Source organism: Aegilops tauschii, chromosome 4, assembly GCF_002575655.3.
Source record: "Aegilops tauschii subsp. strangulata cultivar AL8/78 chromosome 4, Aet v6.0, whole genome shotgun sequence".
NCBI lineage: Eukaryota > Viridiplantae > Streptophyta > Magnoliopsida > Poales > Poaceae > Aegilops > Aegilops tauschii.
In genome coordinates this window covers 16,465,253-16,484,584 of record NC_053038.3, presented here as the reverse complement: position 1 = coordinate 16,484,584, position 19,332 = coordinate 16,465,253, and the positions used below count along the sequence as shown (strand labels likewise).

The window sequence follows — 19,332 nt, the reverse complement described above, 5'->3', positions numbered from 1 at the left end:
TCAATGGACTGGTGCAAGCATCTCGGAGTTGGAATATACGTTTTGATAAGTTGATCAAAGCATATAGTTGTATACAGACTTGCGGTGAAGCCTGTATTTACAAGAAAGTGAGTGGGAGCACTACAGCATTTCTGATAAGTATATGTGAATGACATATTGTTGATCGGAAATAATGTAGAATTATTCTGCAAAGCATAAAGGAGTGTTTGAAAGGAGTTTTTCAAAGATAGACCTCGGTGAAGCTGCTTACATATTGTTGATCGAAAATATGCCCTAGAGGCAATAATAAAGTTATTATTTATTTCCTTATATCATGATAAATGTTTATTATTCATGCTAGAATTGTATTAACCGGAAACATAATACATGTGTGAATACATAGACAAACAGAGTGTCACTAGTATGCCTCTACTTGACTAGCTCGTTAATCAAAGATGGTTATGTTTCCTAGCCATAGACATAAGTTGTCATTTGATTAACAAGATCACCTCATTAGGAGAATGACGTGATTGACTTGACCCATTCCGCTAGCTTAGCACCCGATCGTTTAGTATGTTGCTATTGCTTCCTTCATGACTTATACATGTTCCTCTGACTATGAGATTATGCAACTCCCGTTTACCGGAGGAACACTTTGTGTGCTATCAAACGTCACAACGTAAATGGGTGATTATAAAGGTGCTCTACAGGTGTCTCCAAAGGTACTTGTTGGGTTGGCGTATTTCGAGATTAGGATTTGTCACTCCGATTGTCGGAGAGGTATCTCTGGGCCCACTCGGTAATGCACATCACTATAAGCCTTGCAAGCATTGTGACTAATAAGTTAGTTGCGGGATGATGTGTTACGGAACGAGTAAAGAGACTTGCCGGTAACGAGATTGAACTAGGTATCGAGATACCGACGATCGAATCTCGGGCAAGTAACATACTGATGACAAAGGGAACAACGTATGTTGTTATGCGGTCTGACCGATAAAGATCTTCGTAGAATATGTGGGAGCCAATATGGGCATCCAGGTCCCGCTATTGGTTATTGACCGGAGACGTGTCTCGGTCATGTCTACATAGTTCTCGAACCCGTAGGGTCCGCACGCTTAAAGTTACAATGACAGTTTTATTATGAGTTTATGTATGTTGATGTACCGAAGGAGTTCGGAGTCCCGGATGAGATCGGGGACATGACGAGGAGTCTCGAAATGGTCGAGACGTAAAGATCGATATATTGGACGACTATATTCGGACTTCGGAAAGGTTCCGAGTGATTCGGGTATTTTTGGGAGTACCGGAGAGTTACGGGAATACGTATTGGGCCTTATTGGGCCATACGGGAAAGAAGAAAAAGGGCCTCAAGGGTGGCCGCACCCCTCCCCTTGGTCTGGTCCGAATTGGACTAGGGAAGGGGGGCGCCCCCTTCCTTCCTTCTCTTTTTCCCTTCCTCTTTTCCTATTCCATATGGGAGGTGGAATCCTACTAGGACTAGGGAGTCCTAGTAGGACTCCACACTTGGTGCGCCCCCTCCTAGGGCCGGCCTCCTCCTCCCTTGCTCCTTTATATACGGGGGCAGGGGGCACCCCAGAGACACAACAATTGATCCTTGAGATCTTTTAGCCGTGTGCGGTGCCCCCTCCACCAAATTACACCTCGATAATATCATTGCGGAGCTTAGGCGAAGCCCTGTGTCGGTAGAACATCATCATCGTCACCACGCCGTCGTACTGACGAAACTCTCCCTCAACACTCGGCTGGATCGGAGTTCGAGGGACGTCATCGAGCTGAACGTGTGTAGAACTCGGAGGTGCCGTGCGTTCGGTACTTGATCGGTCGGATCGTGAAGACGTACGACTACATCAACCGCGTCGTGATAACGCTTCCGCTGTCGGTCTACGAGGGTACGTGGACAACACTCTCCCCTCTCGTTGCTATGCATCACCATGATCTTGCGTGTGCGTAGAATTTTTTTTGAAATTACTACGTTCCACAACAGCGAATAGGACCACGAAGTTACACTTAGTTAGCCTTGTGGCGATTGATGGGCTCAAGACACTATCAGTACCCCGTGACCCCCTTCATCCACACATCATCGACATCAGCAAGATAAACAACAAAGAACAGCGCTCAAGAAAAATAGAGGGTGCCTACGGAGTTGAGATGCATGCTCACTTCTGATTACCTACCCTCCATCCTGAACTAGTAGAGGATCGACATCAATGGCGCGACGATTCCACCATCGGGGTGAGCATAGGGGAGTATGGAGAGAAATTAGGAGATGGAGCGCAATTTCCAAATTGAACATGCAAACCCCTGAGATGAATGCGAGTGGTGAGTGGGAGCGGTTTGTCGTCCAATCGAAGTCAATACAAGGGATTGGGCGTGCACACGACTTAATCTATGTCCAGTGGCCATTTGAAACACCGAGCCTGCCCGTCATCCGCGTCGCAGGATGGTCACTTTGTCTACAAATCACGAACGTAAGCCTACACCGCATAAACCCCCAACGTGGCATGCACACCTCGCATGCACTGAACCGCCAGGGAGAATAGCGGCCACTAGATACGCACCATACGCTTCTGGAGACTCCCATATCTATTACAAAAAATTGTAACGTTCGTCATTTACAAAAATTGCTTAAAAATGTTCAGAAATATACAAAAGTGCTCATATTTTTTCATAAAATGCTCACAAACATATTAGAAAATATTCTCAAATTTTCAAAAATGCCATGTATTTTTTTAAGAAATATTTTTTAATAAATAAATAAATTTCGTGTTTTCCTGGAAAACCAAAATAAAAAACCCGCTGAAAACTAATAAAACAGAAAAAAAAACCTCAAAAAAAGGAAAAACAAACTCACTGGAAACAACTCGCTACCGAGCCTGATACTACATGGGCCGGCCGCCCCGAGCGTTCGAGAATCTGTTAGCGACCGATCTGTCAAAAAGATCTGTCTCGCTCCTTCGGTTCTTCCCCTCGCTCAATCTGTCTCCCTCGTGCCGCCGCCTCGCTAGGGTTCGGCTCCACCGTCGCCGCCGCGCACCCGCGACCGCCTGACGCCGCCGCGCACCGCGACCGCCTGCCGTCGCCGCGCACCGCGACGGCCTGCCGCCGAGCGCCTCGACCGCCTGCCGCTGCGCACCTCGACCGCCTGCCGCCGCGCACCTCGACCGCCTGCCGCCGCCGCCACCACCGCCATCCCGGCGCTTCCCACCTTCGGCCTTTGCCACGACGCTCCGTCTCCGGCCGTCTGCCCTGACTCCCAGGCAGCCATAGTCCGAGCTCATCTACCCTGATTCCCTGACATCGACCGCCGAGCTTCTTTCCCATCAATTCCCAGGGCTAGGCCATTCGCCGCCTTCCACGATCCATATCTTCATCGGCACCCTTTCACTCTTCCGTCATGGCAATGCAAGACCATCCTTCTCCGTGTGGCCGCCACCCCCAAATCCTCTTGGATAAAAAATGTTTAGTGGGCCAGTTGAAAAATTCCACTACCGCAAAATCCAAGAATAGCAAAGGGGTTCACTTGGAGGTTTCTTTTGAAGCAGTTGACCCTCCAGCCATCTCACTGTGCCTGGTCAGCTGCGTTGATCAGACCGGGGATCGCTTGGCAGCACAGCCTCGTATACTTGGTGTAACTGGAGGCTTTGTACTGCTGGCTATCACCTTCTCTGACAGTGTCAACCGTTACTTGTGGTTCATCGACTATTTTGTTTACAAAGCAGGGCCCGATTTTGCCTCTCTTCATCTTCTTGCAAGGCCATATCCATCTTCTTTTTCGCAAAACATGGCTGCCATCTTGCCCGTTAGTGATAACAGTGAAGACTTTGCTGCCATTTTCCCACATGTTGAATATTTCAGACTTGAGTCTCGCAAACATTACACACTCCACATATATCGATCCGACACGAATGATTGGCACTCTCAGGTCGCTTGTATTGCTGAGGATAATGAGACAAGGAATGCTAGGGATAAGCTATTGCTTCATAATGCCATGAGCGTGGCATATGCAGAAAAGGGTATCATAGGTTGGATTGATCTCTGGTGGGGAATTCTCTTATGCAATGTTTTGGATAAAAAGCCTACCATCCGTTTTGTTCCGTTGCCAGTTCCGGAACCGTGTGATACGTCTGAGTTCCATTTGATGTTCGAGAATCTCACTCCAAGACCACACCGTCATGTGACGATATTCAGTGATTTGATCAAGTGTGTTGAGTTAGATTTTCATGTGCAAGATGCTTTCTGCAACATGAAGCGAACAAAGGATTATGGCTGGATGGCTAAAACATGGACTAGATCAATTTATTCAGATGTTTGGTGTGATGGCTTGACGATTGATATGTCTGAGATATCTTTCACCGACTCAAGTTTGCCGAATTTGTTGCCTGGGATGTTTGATGAGGAAAACAATTTGACTTGGAAGAAATTGACTAGTGCTGGTCCTACATTAAGCTTGCTTGATGACAATGTTATTTACATTATGGCGAAGGAGAGCATGTGCCATCCGACAGCATATGTACTTACTGTGGACACCAAAAGTTTGAAGCTCGAGTCTGGTGCGCAGTGTGCTCCTCAAAAGACGGCGTGGTTCGAACCAACATATGAACCATGTGTTCTTTTTAGCTCTTTTGGCACGACTTCAGGTACTCGTCCCTAATAAATTTATGGAGTTAACAAAAAATTGTAATAACCGGAAAAGCACTAGTTAATAAGGTAGTCTGATAACACATGTAATTAGTTGCTTTTTTGTTGATGAAAACATTACTGTTGCCTTACATTATGCTTTGCATTTTTTTGCAGAGTTGGTTAAAGAATTTGAAACCAAAGGGACAGTATTTGAAATCAAGGAAGGGCCGGTGCTCTCGGTGGTGTCGAGGCGTCTCCGTGTGCTGCGGAGGAAGCAGAATCGCATCGCGCAGATGGAGGAGTCCGTCGCTGCCGGCAAGATGCTTTACCAGGAGCAGAAGGAGCTCATGCACTCCAAGCCCGTCATCGCCGCGCTCATTGACGAGCTTGAGCGCCTCCGCGTACCACTCTCCACCGCTCTCACCAAGGAGCTCACCACCGTCTCTGCACCTGCTGCCGGTTCCTCATCCTTTGGCTCCGATTTGTCCATCCAGGACCTCCTCGCGCTCATCTACTTCGGCTCCCTTTTTCATGTCAAGTCACCAAACGAGTTCATCGCCACCATGGTTGCGCGCAAGCACGAACGGAGCAGCTGCATCACCCACGGCTATGTATGGGATGATACCGTGGACCTGCTCGTGGAGAACGACCTTGACGCAGTGTCCGCTGTGGCGGCCCTTGCCGCGGCTTGCCCTTCTTCCGCAGATGGTGTCTCCCACCACGACGCACTCCAGGCCTGTGCCCATCATGCCCGCCTATGGCTAACCCGTGCTGATGCGCCGATCCACCCTGGCTCCTCTGTTACATGTGAGGGTTGATATAGGTTTGTAATTTGGTTTGATTTGAGGTGATTGCTGATTGAAATCTGTGGCCTTTTGCTGTAGATGCTGCGGTGAGGTCCAAGTTAGACAGGATCATGGCATCAGACTACTACACAGCACCTGCAGTTGCTGGGAACCATGGAGCTGAAGGTCTGCAGGCACAGATGAGCATGACCGACTCACCAGAGGCACCATCACTCAAGGAGATCCTAGCTGCTGAAAATCACAAGGTGAAATAGCAAATTGCACTCTTTAGTAATTTAATACTCCCTCCGTCCGGAAATACTTGTCGGAGAAATGGATATATCTAGACGTATTTTAGTTCTAGATACATCCATTTTTATGCATTTTTCCGACAAGTATTTCCGGACGGAGGGAGTATATGCTTAGCATGGTGAAGTGATCATTGCCCTGAAACTTTGTTCTGATCTTTGTCAATGATTGATCTGCTGTAGTGCACAGTGCTCCTAGTATTATTATTATCATCATTGTTGCTGCTGCTGGTGCTTTTTGTGCTGATTCAGTAGTAATGATCAATGTGGATTGTAGCTTTAACTGGAAAACTGTAAGGTCAATCCATTTGGGGTGTATATTATGCTGTTTCATATGGATGTTGTGCGCCGTTGCTTAGATATAACAGACAGTGCCTGTGCATTGGTGTTCTGGAAAAAAACGCTGAAAATAATAACTTAACAACTATGATCTTTGTATAATATTATGTATAGTGCTACCACTATCTAGGTACAGGATGGTCTCTATTCTGATGGGTCTTTGCAGTTTGCAAACATAGTAATTGAGTTTTTCTTGTATTAAAGATTATAAAATATCATGCGCTAGAATTCATCATATTGCAGTCATGCAATAACATGATTGTTTATTGTACATTTGTTCCTTTTTTACTTTGTTGGCCATTACTTAAAATGCTGGTTGAAAAGAACAGCAATCCCAATCCCTGATATCAAAACATTCTGAAAAGGATACGCATGTAAATTCTCTTGTATTTTATTACGTTTGTAAATTTAACGGAAATAGCTGGCATTTCTGCAGCATGAGTGGAGAAACCAAGTTTAGCGCTCTGACAATATTTGTACCCATTGTGTAAAACAAGTTTCGAGGCGGCCTCTCTGCATTGCAGTGTGCAGGGGTAAGGCTTGCCTCGTATAATCCTTCCGCAGACCCCACCTGGCGTAGGAGCTTCTAGCACTGGGTCTCCTTTTTTTCTGTACAAGTTTTGTGCTTCTAAAGATTACATTTTAGAGCCCAGATTTGTTTCTTTTGTTCAGGCGCGAAAAAGTGTTTGTTTTTCCAAGGAAACCTCCTGGAATCTGAATGGTTCAAACATTTGCATGTGTAATTTTACCTGAATTTTAGACACTCAGAATTATTTATTTACCGTCCACTGAAGGAGCACATGCTCCTGGGACCTGGGTACCATTTTACTCCTATCTGTCATTCTTACTTCTTGTTGCTTATCTACTTCATGATTACAAGTCTAGGACTTGTGACCAACATTACTTTGATAACACAACTTAATAGTTGTATATTCTTTGGGTCTGGTAATATATGTTCTTTCGCATCCTAGCTGTGTACTTCGATATTATTGCTAGATTACTTTTCTGAGTTGCAGATTCTCTTTCATAACTATAGATCATTCGTAATCTTTGTCAAGTCCCGAGGGATCTTCTTTGACTTCCATTTGAGGAATTCTTATTATTTTTAGCAGCAAGCTGCTAGGCGCATTGCAATCTTGCTAGTTGCAGAATCTATAGCCCTATTGTTCTTGCCAGTTTTGCAGTTCGTTGCGCAAGCTTGATTGTTGAGATAGTATGTAATTATTTACTCAGCATTAATATGGCATGGGTAAAGCTCCAGCCTCTAGGGCTCATCATAAAATCACTTGCAATTTAAATATGTATAGAAGTTATGGTGTTGCTATTTTGTGTGTGGACTAACACTAAAGGTAGTGTCATTTTCCTAAATTGCAAAATGGGATTTCTAACCTAAGAGTTCACGTTCACAGTTCTCCGTTCTTTATAACAACATTGTGATATTTTTAGTAACAATTTTATGCTGGCATCGCTTTTGCATTGATTTCCCTAGATTTAAACCTGTGTGTGTACATGTACAGTTCTTTATGCTTTTAAAACTAAAGATCATGGTATATTCACTGTAAATCGTCCAAGCATCAGCTACTGCATGTTGCCTCAGACATTATATTTAGAAACTGTACAATGTCCATCTCCACCTTTTAGTACTATGATTATTGGAACAAAAGCTAGATAGCACTGTCATCACCTTACTACACCTTTGGTAGTATCACAGTTCTTTGGTGTAGAGTACTATTAAACTGCACCTACATACCTATGCTAAATCACTTTGGTGGGGTACACATTTGAAATGATGCATTAATAATTAAGTAGTTCTCCTGGATAAATTGTGCTGTCTTGCATTTTCCAAACAGCCAATCATGAACTTGGGTTATCGTTTAACTTTTGTGGTGTTTTCCAATTGTTTTGGGTTGCTGGGAATTCAAGTACTGTTTTTATTTTGTGCCATATGATGAGAGACCTTATCCAACTCACAGCGGTCGTCTGGACACTTAGTGTGTAATGGTGCATACATATTTCGCTGATGGCATTTCAGTTTTTTATGCATAAAGGATTTGATTTCCCGGAGAGCATTGTGTTAATGCAAGTTTTAGAATAACCCGAACTCCTGAAACTTTTGCCTCGGTCTTCACTGAAGATTTTGGCGTTATTTGCTGGTGGCTGCCCTGTGAGCCATGCCCATGCTAGTGTCTTGGTAGTTGGTGTAGATTGATATAGAGAAGAAAATGTAGGTACATGTAATTGTTATTCTTGATGAGAGGGTCACATTTCCTAGACGACTATATGGTTCCTCCTGGTTAGCCGTACTCTGATTCCAAACTCAATGCCCTTAACTTACTCGACTGGACTCCTTGCCTCTGTAGGGTCAGTCGTATAATAAGTAAATACATCTCAAGCAGGACAGCAGTTGCACTTTGCTAGGAGGCTAAGCTGCCAGCTATAGTATTTTCTTTTCAGGGATGCCTATTTTAATTGCGCTGGATGCAAATAATCAACCACTATATCCAGAAAGCAAAAGCACCACTAATTTTCTGATACTAGCATATGTGATCAGTCATGACTATGAATGTTCACCTAAAGCACTACCATGTACGAAGTGTTTTCTGCAGATGAGATTAAAACAAGATATCTTGCTAGATTTATTATTTTGGTTACTGTGAAGTGTTTCTACTGTTGCTTAGTTGTGTTGGCTTGGTTATTCATTTTGTGTCTGTTCTAACACCCAGAAGCTGAGCTATGATAGACTGAGCAAATGGTACACATTTTGTAATTATTAGATGAGTGTTTATATTTAAAATTTACACGGTTTTAATTCGGACATTTTGAGGGGTCAAGTATTTTGTTTGTTGACCTCTGAAAGTAGAAATGATTAAAGCTTATATTGATCTTGTTGGTATGTTTACTTGTTGACAGGAGGACGAGGAAGATTCCTCGCATGCCACAGAAATCGACAATGATCATCAGTCTAATGCAGCCGATGTGCAAAATGTGTAATGACTGGATGACCTGTGGAGTGTTTTTCTGTGTATATAATATATATCTGGCTGATACTAACATGCCAACTTCAGGATGGTAAAACCCTGGTGAACCCTCGTGTGGAATATCGCGTGGCTGGGGCAGAGCAGGAGAAATTTGATGTGAAAGAACAAGATCAGATGTATGCCGAGCCAAAAAAGCGACAGTTTCAGCACCCTCGGCAATCTTGTCAGAACCAGCGAGGTGGTGATCGTGGCAGGAGGGGGGCCTACCCTAATGGCCGCAGCGGGCATGGAGGCGGCCGTGGCATGGGCAGCAGATACGAGAATGGGCGTGGAGGTGGTGGTGGTGGCGGCCGTGGCATGGGCTGTGGATACGAGAATGGGCGTGGAGGTGGTGGTGGTGGATACCAAGGAGGCGGCGGTGGTGGCTGTGGCATGGGCAGCGGATACGAAAATGGGTGTGGAGGTGGTGGTGGATACCAGAATGACCGGGGTTGTGGTGGCGGATACCAGAATGGCCGGGATGGTGGTGGCAGCAGCGGGTACCAGAACAGTCGGGGTGGTGGTGGCGGGTACCAGAACAGCCGGGGTGGTGGTGGCGGGTACCAGAATGGCTGGGGTGGTGGTGGCTGTGGCATGGGCAGCGGATACGAAAATGGGTGTGGAGGTGGTGGTGGATACCAGAATGACCGGGGTTGTGGTGGCGGATACCAGAATGGCCGGGATGGTGGTGGCAGCCAGTGGCGGAGCCAGCAAATTGCCAAAGCCCGGGCACGCCGTAAGCTAAACTTTACTTTTGTCTATCAGACACAATAAGTATCATATATTTGGATAAATGTCATGTGCAATATACACACTAATGTTTTATTGATCATAGAAGTAAATAAAAACAGGAATACAATACCAAATAACTCTCCTAACACTAGTCACACAACCTAACCTTTCGACGCCTCGACGACAATAGTACAATCTCCAACGTTCATCCTTGTGCACACAAGAGAATCTACAAGATAAAACACATTAATAATTTATATAATTTTCATTGAAATTAAACACATTAGATAGAATGGAGCGTACCAGTAATATGCTAATTGGACCTGGGCAATTGCCCTTTCCGATACTTCATGGCTTGAAACCGTTTAATAATAGCATCATCATCAAGTCCTTTAAAAATCTCCCGCTCGGTGTAGCAAATCATCAAGTCATTAAACCATGTATCATTCATCTTGCTGCGCAATTTAGATTTGATAATCTTCATTGCCGAGAAAGCTCTTTCGACCGATGCCGTTGAGACTGGCAATAACAAAGCCAACTCTATGATTCTGTACACCAGTGGGAAAACCAAATGTTTCTCAGTTTCAACCATCGTTGTAGCTAAACTTTCAATATCTTTACAAGAAGAAAAGGCCTCATGCCTTCATACATGAAGAATGTAAGTCTGAAGTTCGTCTCTTATGATTGCACGATCACCACTAGAGAAATCTCCATGATAAACTTCAGTTAAGCTAGCAAGCTTGTCAACATCAAACTTGGAGAAGGAATTTTTTGGATGAAGGCATGAGAAGGCCACTATTATATTTGAAGATGCTTCATTGAAGCGATGATTCATCTCGGTGCATATCTTGTCAATGGCGACATAGAAGATCTCAACTCGATAGAAATGAAGATTGGTGTAAGTCACACCATCAAGCCTTGAACGACCTCGGACCGGTATTCTTTCATTCATATCGGGCACCAGAATACCTTTGGCGACACAAAAGTGTTGGACTTCATCGAACAAGCTTTCCCAACCACTTTCTCTCATAGAGGCCAGCCGAGCTTTGACATCACCAACTAGTTCAATGGCATTAACAATGTTTATATCTTTTCTCTGCAAGACTTGTGAGAGTTCATTTGTGATAGCAAGCAACTTTATCATAAGATGCAATACGAAAGCAAATTTGAAACTCTCCATTATCTCTATCAAACCCGCCGCTTGAGACGGTCCGCGCCCTTCATCATTGACCTCACGAAGCACATATATGACTGACTTCCACATTTGACTCAAACGAAGCAAAGTTGTATGGTGTGAACCCCATCTAGTATCCCCGGGTCTTGCTAAATTTGTTTCTTGGTTCAAACCTCTTCCACTAAATATCTCACCACTCTCAAGCTGATCTAAGATATTTTGATGACGTTCCTCCCTCAGTGAATCCCTTCTCTTGCAAGATACAATAGTTGTGCTCACAATTAAGGAGACATACTCAAACAAATCATGAATAGAGGAGCAACAACTAGCAACCGAGACAACCACCAATTGTAAACGATGTGCAAAGCAATGCACATAAAAGGCATAAGGGTTCTCATCAAGAATTTTCTTTTGCAAACCATTAAATTCACCTCTCATATTTGAAGCTCCATCATATCCTTGCCCTCGTAGACTATGAATGGATAACTTATGATGATCAAGAATGTCAACAAGAGCTACCTTTAGTGCCTCTGATGTAGTCTCACTGACATGGTATAGAGAGAGAAATCGTTCCACGGCCTTCCCTTTATCATTGACATACCTACATCAAGATTTTTGTAACAAGGTTAAATAAAAGTAGAAAAAAACTATGAAATAACAATTAAAATGAATAATAAACCACTACTAACCTCAACATCACCGCCATTTGCTCTTTGACAGATATATCACGTGACTCATCGATAAGCACAGAGAATTTCTTATCACCAATTTCTCTCATGATCGCTTTGGTGACCTCTTCTGCGCAACACTTTGCAAGATCTTTTTGAATTTCAGCAGCAAGCATCTTGCAGCTTCTACTACCATGGTCAAAAGCATGCCTCACTTTCTCATCTCTAGCTTTATGCCAATCTACCATCTCACGGAAGTTACCCTTGTTCAGTGAAGTTGAACTTTCATCATGGCCACGAAAAGCCAAGCCTTGAGCAATGAGATATCTTGCACAACCCAGAGAAGTGTGCAACCGAATTTTGTAAAGTACTTCAGACTCCTTGGATGACCTAGCAAAGTTACTAGACACGCTTTGCCTTTGATTACGAAAATCATCATAATGCAGTCTTGCCTTGTTGTGCGCACTATTTACCCCACCAACATGAGCAGGCAATGCCTGATATGCATGCTTCCAATCCCTGAATCCTTTTTTGGTGAAGACATCATAACCAAAATGTGTACTACTTCCTGGTTGCTTAAAAAGAAAGCAATAGAAACAAAATGCAGCTTGCTCGGACACACTATATTTTAACCACTCATAATTCTTATACCAATTTTTAGAAAATGCACGGTTCTTGCTACCAATTTTTTTGCGATCAAATTTGACAGTTGGTCGGGTTGGACCCTTCAATATGTATGCTCTTCTCACCTGATCTTGAATATTCGGATGATAATCAGCAATTTGTTGCCTATGAGCGGGATCACACACAATTTCAGCTGGATTAAACTCATCATCGTCCTCGTCCTCAAAATTCACCTCATCATCATCACCATCATCGTCATCATCCAACATTTCCTGCTCAATCCAGTTCTGAACCTCATCTATCACGTCGTCATCATGTTCATGAACATCACTTGGTTGTGGGTCTTGTGGCGGTTCCACTTGTGAATTTCTTCTAGTGTCAACAAAAAATCTGCTCAACTCTAAAATTTTAATGAGCATAATTAGAGTCGGCAAGCAATCCAATGCACAACTTCTCAAATTACAAATATAACTCACCTAGTTGTCGCTTGCCTCTAGCCCTAATTGTTGGCAGTCTGCTACTGGATGCCTCTTGAACAGGTTGAGTGTTCACTGCCGCTGCTCGTGTCGCTAGTGTCGACGGTGAAGACCCAACGTCCGATCGAGTCGGAGTTGAATTCCCACTGGTGGTACCGGACGATTCGCCGCCTTGGCGCCCCCGCTTACGCTTCCGATCTTGACCGTCGCCCACCGGAGCCAGGGCCGAGGCCTGGCCGCGCGTCATCTCTATTCTCTAATCTCTCTTCTAATCTTGTCGTCCGACGTTGATCTGGCTGCCGGCGGCAGTCTCTACCTCACGCCCTCGCCGCCTCGGAGGCGCAGCTGCGCAGCAGATGTTAGGTCGCGACTAGGTCTCGCGTTCGTGCGCACGCAGACGAACAGGCGACTTGTGGATGGATCGATCGATTCAGATTCTTCTTCAGTACGTGGATTGATCGAGCAAACAAGGCCTATTGGCTGTCGTGGCCCATCTGATTGTTTAGCTTATATGAGTAAGGCCCAAACTGCAGAAAACGCCCGGACTGGCCCAGTTAGAGAAGTTTATGTATTTTCCATCGTTTTCTCATGTTTTTGGGCGGTTTTTAGGCATGCGATGGCTAGGAAAGATCGCTATAGTTGAGAAAACCGACGGGATCGAGCCCGGGCACGTGCCCAGGGTGCCCGTACGGTAAATCCTCCACTGGTGGCAGCGGCGGGTACCAGAACAGCCGGGGTGGTGGTGGCGGGTACCAGAACAGCCGGGGTGGTGGTGGCGAGTACCAGAATGGCTGGGGTGGTGGTGGCAGTGGCGGGTACCAGAATAGCCGGGGTGGTGGTGGTGGCGGCGGGTACTACAACAACGACGATGGGTACTATCAGTCGAGGAACTTGAACAACAGGGGCAGGGGCGCAGGGAGGTGGCCACGCGGACACTGAGAGGATTGAGGCAATGGCATATGTGAAAGTCTGGGAGGTCAGGAGAGGGAAGGGGCAATGTGGGAGTCTGGCTCCATAAACTAATATAAGAGCGTTTAGATCACTACTTGAGTGATGTAAACGCTCTTATATTAGTTTACAGAGGGAGTAATCACCTAGCCTGTCGGTATGTCGCAATCCAGTCCCTCCCCGTCTGCGAGTTTTTTTGTTGCTCCAATGAGTGCATAATGGTTGGTTGGTAAATGTGGAATCTCGTTGAAAGTAGCTTCAGGTCATACATGTGTTGCTTCTTTTTCTGGCTGTGTGAGTCGTCATATATTTCCGGTTGGTTTATTATTTTTGTTAGATGTCTTTCTACGTCATTCCTGTTCATTTTCCAGTGTTTGTGTTTGTGTTACCCTTGTTTGTTCTGGCCGGTACCGTAGCTCTTCAAAAAAAAAACAACTGTTTGTTTTGGTGAATGCTGATCGAGATTTTGGCTTTTTTGTCTTTAATAATCCTGATAAGTGTCACCGTAGTCGATTATGCATAGTTGCGGCTAGGTCTTGTATGCGCTGCAGCGCAACTGAAGACAAAAAAATGTTTTTACGCGAGGTCTACTTGCATGGTTTGTTTACCGTTGGGAAGATTCTGGGAGGACTTTGTCAGGCAACTGACCATTTCCGGTTTCTTGCAAGTTCTCCAGCTACTCCGATCGATGCTGCTCGGTAGTGCTGCGCCCCCTTTCGTCTGCATCCAGAGCGCCCCACTGCTTTGTAGCTTCGCCGCGCGGTAGTGCTTGGGACATCACCCGGCCGTGCTGGAACTATCTGTCGGGGGAAGCTGCAACCGGCGGGTGGTTGTGCTGGAACCGGACTGCGAACTGCCGTGCTAGAACCGGTGGACGAACAAGTTGCAACCGGCGGGAGCCGGAGCTATATAACCAGCGGACGTCCATGCTGGAACCCAAGGGGCGACAAGTTGCAACCGGTGGGCGACCGTGCTGGGACCGTGACCTGCCTGCTGGAACCGGCTTGCGCGCTGGGGAGATGCAAAATGCTGCGACCCTCGAGGTGTTCTGCTGCGGCTCCCATCTGTTTTTGCCTGAACCAGTGTGAGCGTCGGCACGGCCGGAGCTGCATCCCACGGTGCCAAAATACTGCAGTGGACGACGCCGAGGCATTTTTTTGCTGGAACCGGCTTGATTTGTTGCTGCGACCCGGCGACAGCGAGCCATGCTTTTTGCTGGAACGGAACCAACATTTTTTTTCCTTTTGCGACCGATGACTAATTGGAGCTGCGACGGGGGAGCCACGTCTGGCTACCGCGACGACGCGTGCTATGAGCTAGCCGGCGGGTGCCACGACCGAGGCCACTTGAGCAACGAGCTCGCGGGCGGGTGCAGCTACCACGGCGGGGGCAACATATTGCTACAACCGACCTTCATCAAAGGGGTGGCAGGAGGGCTACGACGCTGGCGCTGCAACCCGCGGGGACGCGAGGAGGGATGGTGTTGTCGTCCCTCGCCAAATAGGCACACACATGGGGGCCGGGACAGAGACGCCAGCGGTGGAACATGCAGGGGGGGTTTCTGGCCGTGTTGACCAAGCCGGAGGAAGGAGATAATGCGGGAAGAGGCATCCAACGGTGGTGCTGGGATGGCTCTATCCAATGGTTGCGTGGTGGCCGGTCGAAAATTGGGTCGGTTGACCGACGTCTAGCCGTTGGCTTTTCCTTCATTATAAGATCCAAAGCGGAAACGCCCCCTCATCTCGAATCTTGCTTTTTTTTATAACACAATACAGACGTAGGTGCTCATCCTATTAACGCACACACGCACATCCTACCGCTATGAGCATCTCTGAGAGGCTGAGCGGGCATATCATCTTGAGATTTTACGAAGTCACCATAGGATAAATGCGAGCACCAAGACTTGAACCCTGATGGGCTGGGGATACCACTGTCCACCTAACCATTCAACCACAGGTTGGTTCGCATCTCGAATCTTGTTAGAGCAATCGCTCTTTGTTGTATGCATAGGAGTAGCGGAAATTCAACATGGGTCATACTACCATATGGTATCATTATCCGAGCCGTTGGTCCACATAGGATCAGTGAACACACGCATATTACGTGATGCATTTCTTTTTCATTGCATCAATATTCAATTGGGCCACTGCTTCTTGCCGGTTGTCCATTAATGATGTGGCCCACAATGGTGTTCTAACGGCGCTATTTTCTACTTTTTCTGGACCGGAGCCTGTGGCACATGGTCTGCTCCATACTAAGGCCAACTCCAACGCACGACCCCAAACATATGTCCATTTTGTTCAGATTTCGTCCGTTTGAGGGTGACAATAGGGCCGTATCCACCCGGATTTGAGTTTGCGTCGGCCGGGCGCCCAACGCGCGGCCCCATCTTCGACACATCCTGTCCTCGTGCATGCAAACATGAGAAACCAAGGATTTAAGTCGCGGCCACGGTTCGCACTAGTTCACGCCGGCCCACAACACAACCAGTGGCCTATAGTCTCATGCCGACAACACAGCCAGCGGCCGACACAGGAGCCAGCCTTCAAAAAGACATGTTTCATGTCGGCAACAAAGCCAGCGGCCGTCATACCAACCAGCCTTCAAAATGGACAAGTTTTGTCACCGGCAACAAAGCCAACGACCGGCACACCAGCCAGCCGTCAAAAAGGACTGCCATCGCGGCCAGCGCGGCCGAGGCCTCACCTAGTTCAGGCCGTCGCGGGCGCTCCTCCTCGGCGTCGTACTCTAGCATTTCAAGGTACTCGCCCTAGCGGCGCTCCTCGGCCAGCATTTGCTGGCGCCATTGCTCGAGGTAGGCCTGCTCCTGCTCCGGCGTCGCCCCCAGCCTGGGCCCGCGCTGCGCGGTCGCCATTAATAAAGACGACCGCGGTAGTTGGATGGCTGCCAGGTGGGGACGCGACGGACACCGAGAGGACACGCGGCGTGTCCGCTTTGCATCAGCGCCGACACATTTCAACCGCAAATAGGTCCGCGCGGATGCCTTTTGGGAGTGCATCGGTGCGTTGGGCCAACACCTTTGTCCGCACCGACCCAAACGGACGACGGCGACGAAATGGGTACCTACATTGGAGTTGCTCTTAGAGATAGACTAGAATTATAGAGGGCATATTGTATTTCAAGTCATAGACTTTTTGCCCTTCAAGTTTTGTACTTCACATATACCCCCGCGAGGGTTAGAAACATCATATATTCCCCTCAAGAGGGTCATATCAATACAACATATAATATTAGGGTTTCATATTTTCTACATGGTATAGAGCGGTTAGTCTCACGACGCCGATCCTAAAACTTTCCACCACTACCGCAGCGCACCGCCCCAGGGAGATTAATCTTCTCTCATCTGGGTGCGACATCTAATTGAGTCAAAGATTAGATCGATTCTGTAGCTTAGATCAGTTCCCTAGATTAGACCGATTCAAAATTCCGATATTTCTTAGATTGATTTTCTTTCAGCCACAATAAATTTGATCGACAATATTATCCGCGAAAATCTTCTCAGCGCATAGAAAGGGACTTTTTTTTTATGACAACCTTAGTTACCAAGGATGGCATAGCGTCCCAGAATGTGGCACACGAAGCAAACCAGCAGGCTCTTCGGACGCACTGGCACCTTCGATCGATGGGATCTCGGTCGTCAGCTGCGCCTCCGGGTGCACGCCGATCGTAGCTACGTCGACTTCTCGTGTTTCGGACTACGCCAACAGCAATCTGCACCGAGGCCAACTCCAGCGTACGACCCCAAACGAACGTCGTTTAGCTCGGATTCTATCTGTTTGGGTAGGGCAATGGGGTCGTGTCCGGGCATGACCTGGGATGCGGTGGCCGTGCGCCCAACGCGCGGACGCATCCTTTGGCCCCATCTTGTCCGCCACGGCCAAAAATGCCCATATATTCATATTTCAATGTTCAAAACTAGTTTGCACGTTCAAGTATTAATTGTCTGAAAATAAAAATAGTTTTACAACCCAATCAAAATTGTCTCTAATAAAATAGTTTTACAACCAAATTGAAATTGTCTTGAATGAACATAATGAACCAATACATCTATTGGTTGCCAATGTGAGTCCACACGTGCTCAACCAAGCCATTTTGAAAATCCAAATGCGTGTGCCTATCACGCAGTTCACAATGAATTGGGCAAACTGTTCAAACGTGTCCGGTTCTTGGTGCAGGGGCTCAACATTTTCACCTTAAAAATCAAATCCTTGGTCGAAGATGTTGTTATCACGCTCGTTCTCGACGATCATATTGTGCATGATTACACAAGCAGTCATCACCTCCCAAAGCTTCCCTTCATCCCATGTCAGTGCAGGGTTTCGAACGATACCCCATCGGGATTGAAGCACACCAAAATCACGTTCCACATCCTTTCTAGCACTCTCTTTCATTTGGGCAAATCTCTTTCTCTTCTCACCTTGGGGGTTCGAAATTGTCTTCACAAAAGTTGACCACTAAGGATATATACCATCAGCTAAGTAGTATCCCTTGTTGTACTGGTGGTCGTTGATCTCAAAGTTGACAGGTGGGGAGTGGCCTTCTGCAAGCCTTGCGAAGACCGGAGAACGCTGCAGCACATTGATATCATTGTGAGAACCTGCCATGCCGAAGAAAGAATGCCATATCCAAAGATCTCACGAAGCCACCGCTTCTAATATGACAGTGCATGCTTTAACATGCCCCTTGTACTGGCCTGCCAAGCAAATGGACAGTTCTTCTACTCCAAATGCATACAATCTATGCTGCCAAGCATGCCTGGAAAGCCTCTAGCTGCGTTGGCCGCCAACAACCTTTCTGTATCAGCGGCATTTGGCTGCCTCAAGTACTCATGGCCAAATACTGCCACCACGGCCTTGCAGAAGTTGTACAATGACAGCAGACATGTCGACTCACTCATACACACATACTCATCCACCAGATCGACTGGAATTCCATATGCAAGCATGCGGATGACCGCGGTGCATTTCTGGTAAGAGGAGAATCCAAGCTTGCCAAGGGCATCCGTCTTGCACTCGAAGTATGGGTCATGAGCAACCACTCCCTCTCGGATACGATTGAACAGATGCCCTGCCATACGAAAACGGCGACGGAATTTATCCGGCTTCAAGAGCGGGGTATTCGCAAAGTAATCGGCATAGAGCAGGGCGTGGCCTCTCTCTGTTGCGGTTCAGGTTGGGAGCACGGCCAGGGACTGACCCCCTGTATCGAGGAAGCTGCCGTTCAATGTGGTCGTGAACGACCAGTGCAACCACCACAAGATCTTCGTCATCCGAGGACGAATCGTCCGATGAATAAATGAAGTGGTGGAAGAAAAATTCATCTCCACTATCCATACCTCTGTGGGCAAAGTGTCAAACACCTTGCAATCGTGGTGGCAAAGAGGCCGTAATGATCACCTCGATGCAGCAGGGGTGGTTGGCGGCCGGCTACTAGCCGCTCTGTAGCACCCGACGGAAGCTGTCGTGGTCCATATCCGTTGCCGGCGATCGTATCCCCTCTGGCACCGGCTACGACGGCGACGGCCAAATCTCCTCCAAGCGACGGCCAAAACTCCTACGAAAGCGCGGGCGTGGTGACGGCCATGTTGAGACGTTGTTTGGTATGGACGACCGGGGGGTGA

At 46.8% G+C, this 19,332-nt stretch overlaps 1 protein-coding gene, 1 non-coding gene and 2 pseudogenes across 2 annotated transcripts; 2 read left to right on the top strand and 2 right to left on the bottom strand.

The window, feature by feature from the left end:
* Positions 1-3,125: 3,125 nt before the first annotated feature.
* LOC109741895 (uncharacterized) lies at positions 3,126-9,887 on the top strand (annotated as a pseudogene).
* On the top strand, positions 7,992-8,078 carry LOC120963678 (small nucleolar RNA Z161/Z228). The gene has a single exon (XR_005755428.1). It is a non-coding gene; the product is annotated as a small nucleolar RNA Z161/Z228 (small nucleolar RNA).
* Positions 9,888-10,114: 227 nt separating the features above from the next.
* Positions 10,115-16,446, bottom strand: LOC141021612 (uncharacterized; annotated as a pseudogene).
* A 1,720-nt stretch (positions 16,447-18,166) lies between these two features.
* On the bottom strand, positions 18,167-18,786 carry LOC141021611 (uncharacterized). Its single transcript, XM_073497454.1, has 2 exons — positions 18,447-18,786; positions 18,167-18,309 (listed from the first exon to the last, which is right to left on the bottom strand). The coding sequence occupies exons 1-2, from the start codon at positions 18,784-18,786 to the stop codon at positions 18,167-18,169; spliced, it is 483 nt and encodes a 160-aa protein (XP_073353555.1).
* Positions 18,787-19,332: the final 546 nt, after the last annotated feature.

Bases quoted from the DNA above. Each gene is read 5' to 3' on its own strand.
- LOC141021611 (XM_073497454.1), bottom strand. From the start codon at position 18,786: ATGGCAGGGCATCTGTTCAATCGTATCCGAGAGGGAGTGGTTGCTCAT. The intron at 18,310-18,446 runs GTATGCATTTGG...TCGGCATGGCAG, and splicing joins CATGCTTGGCAGCATAGATT to GTTCTCACAATGATATCAAT.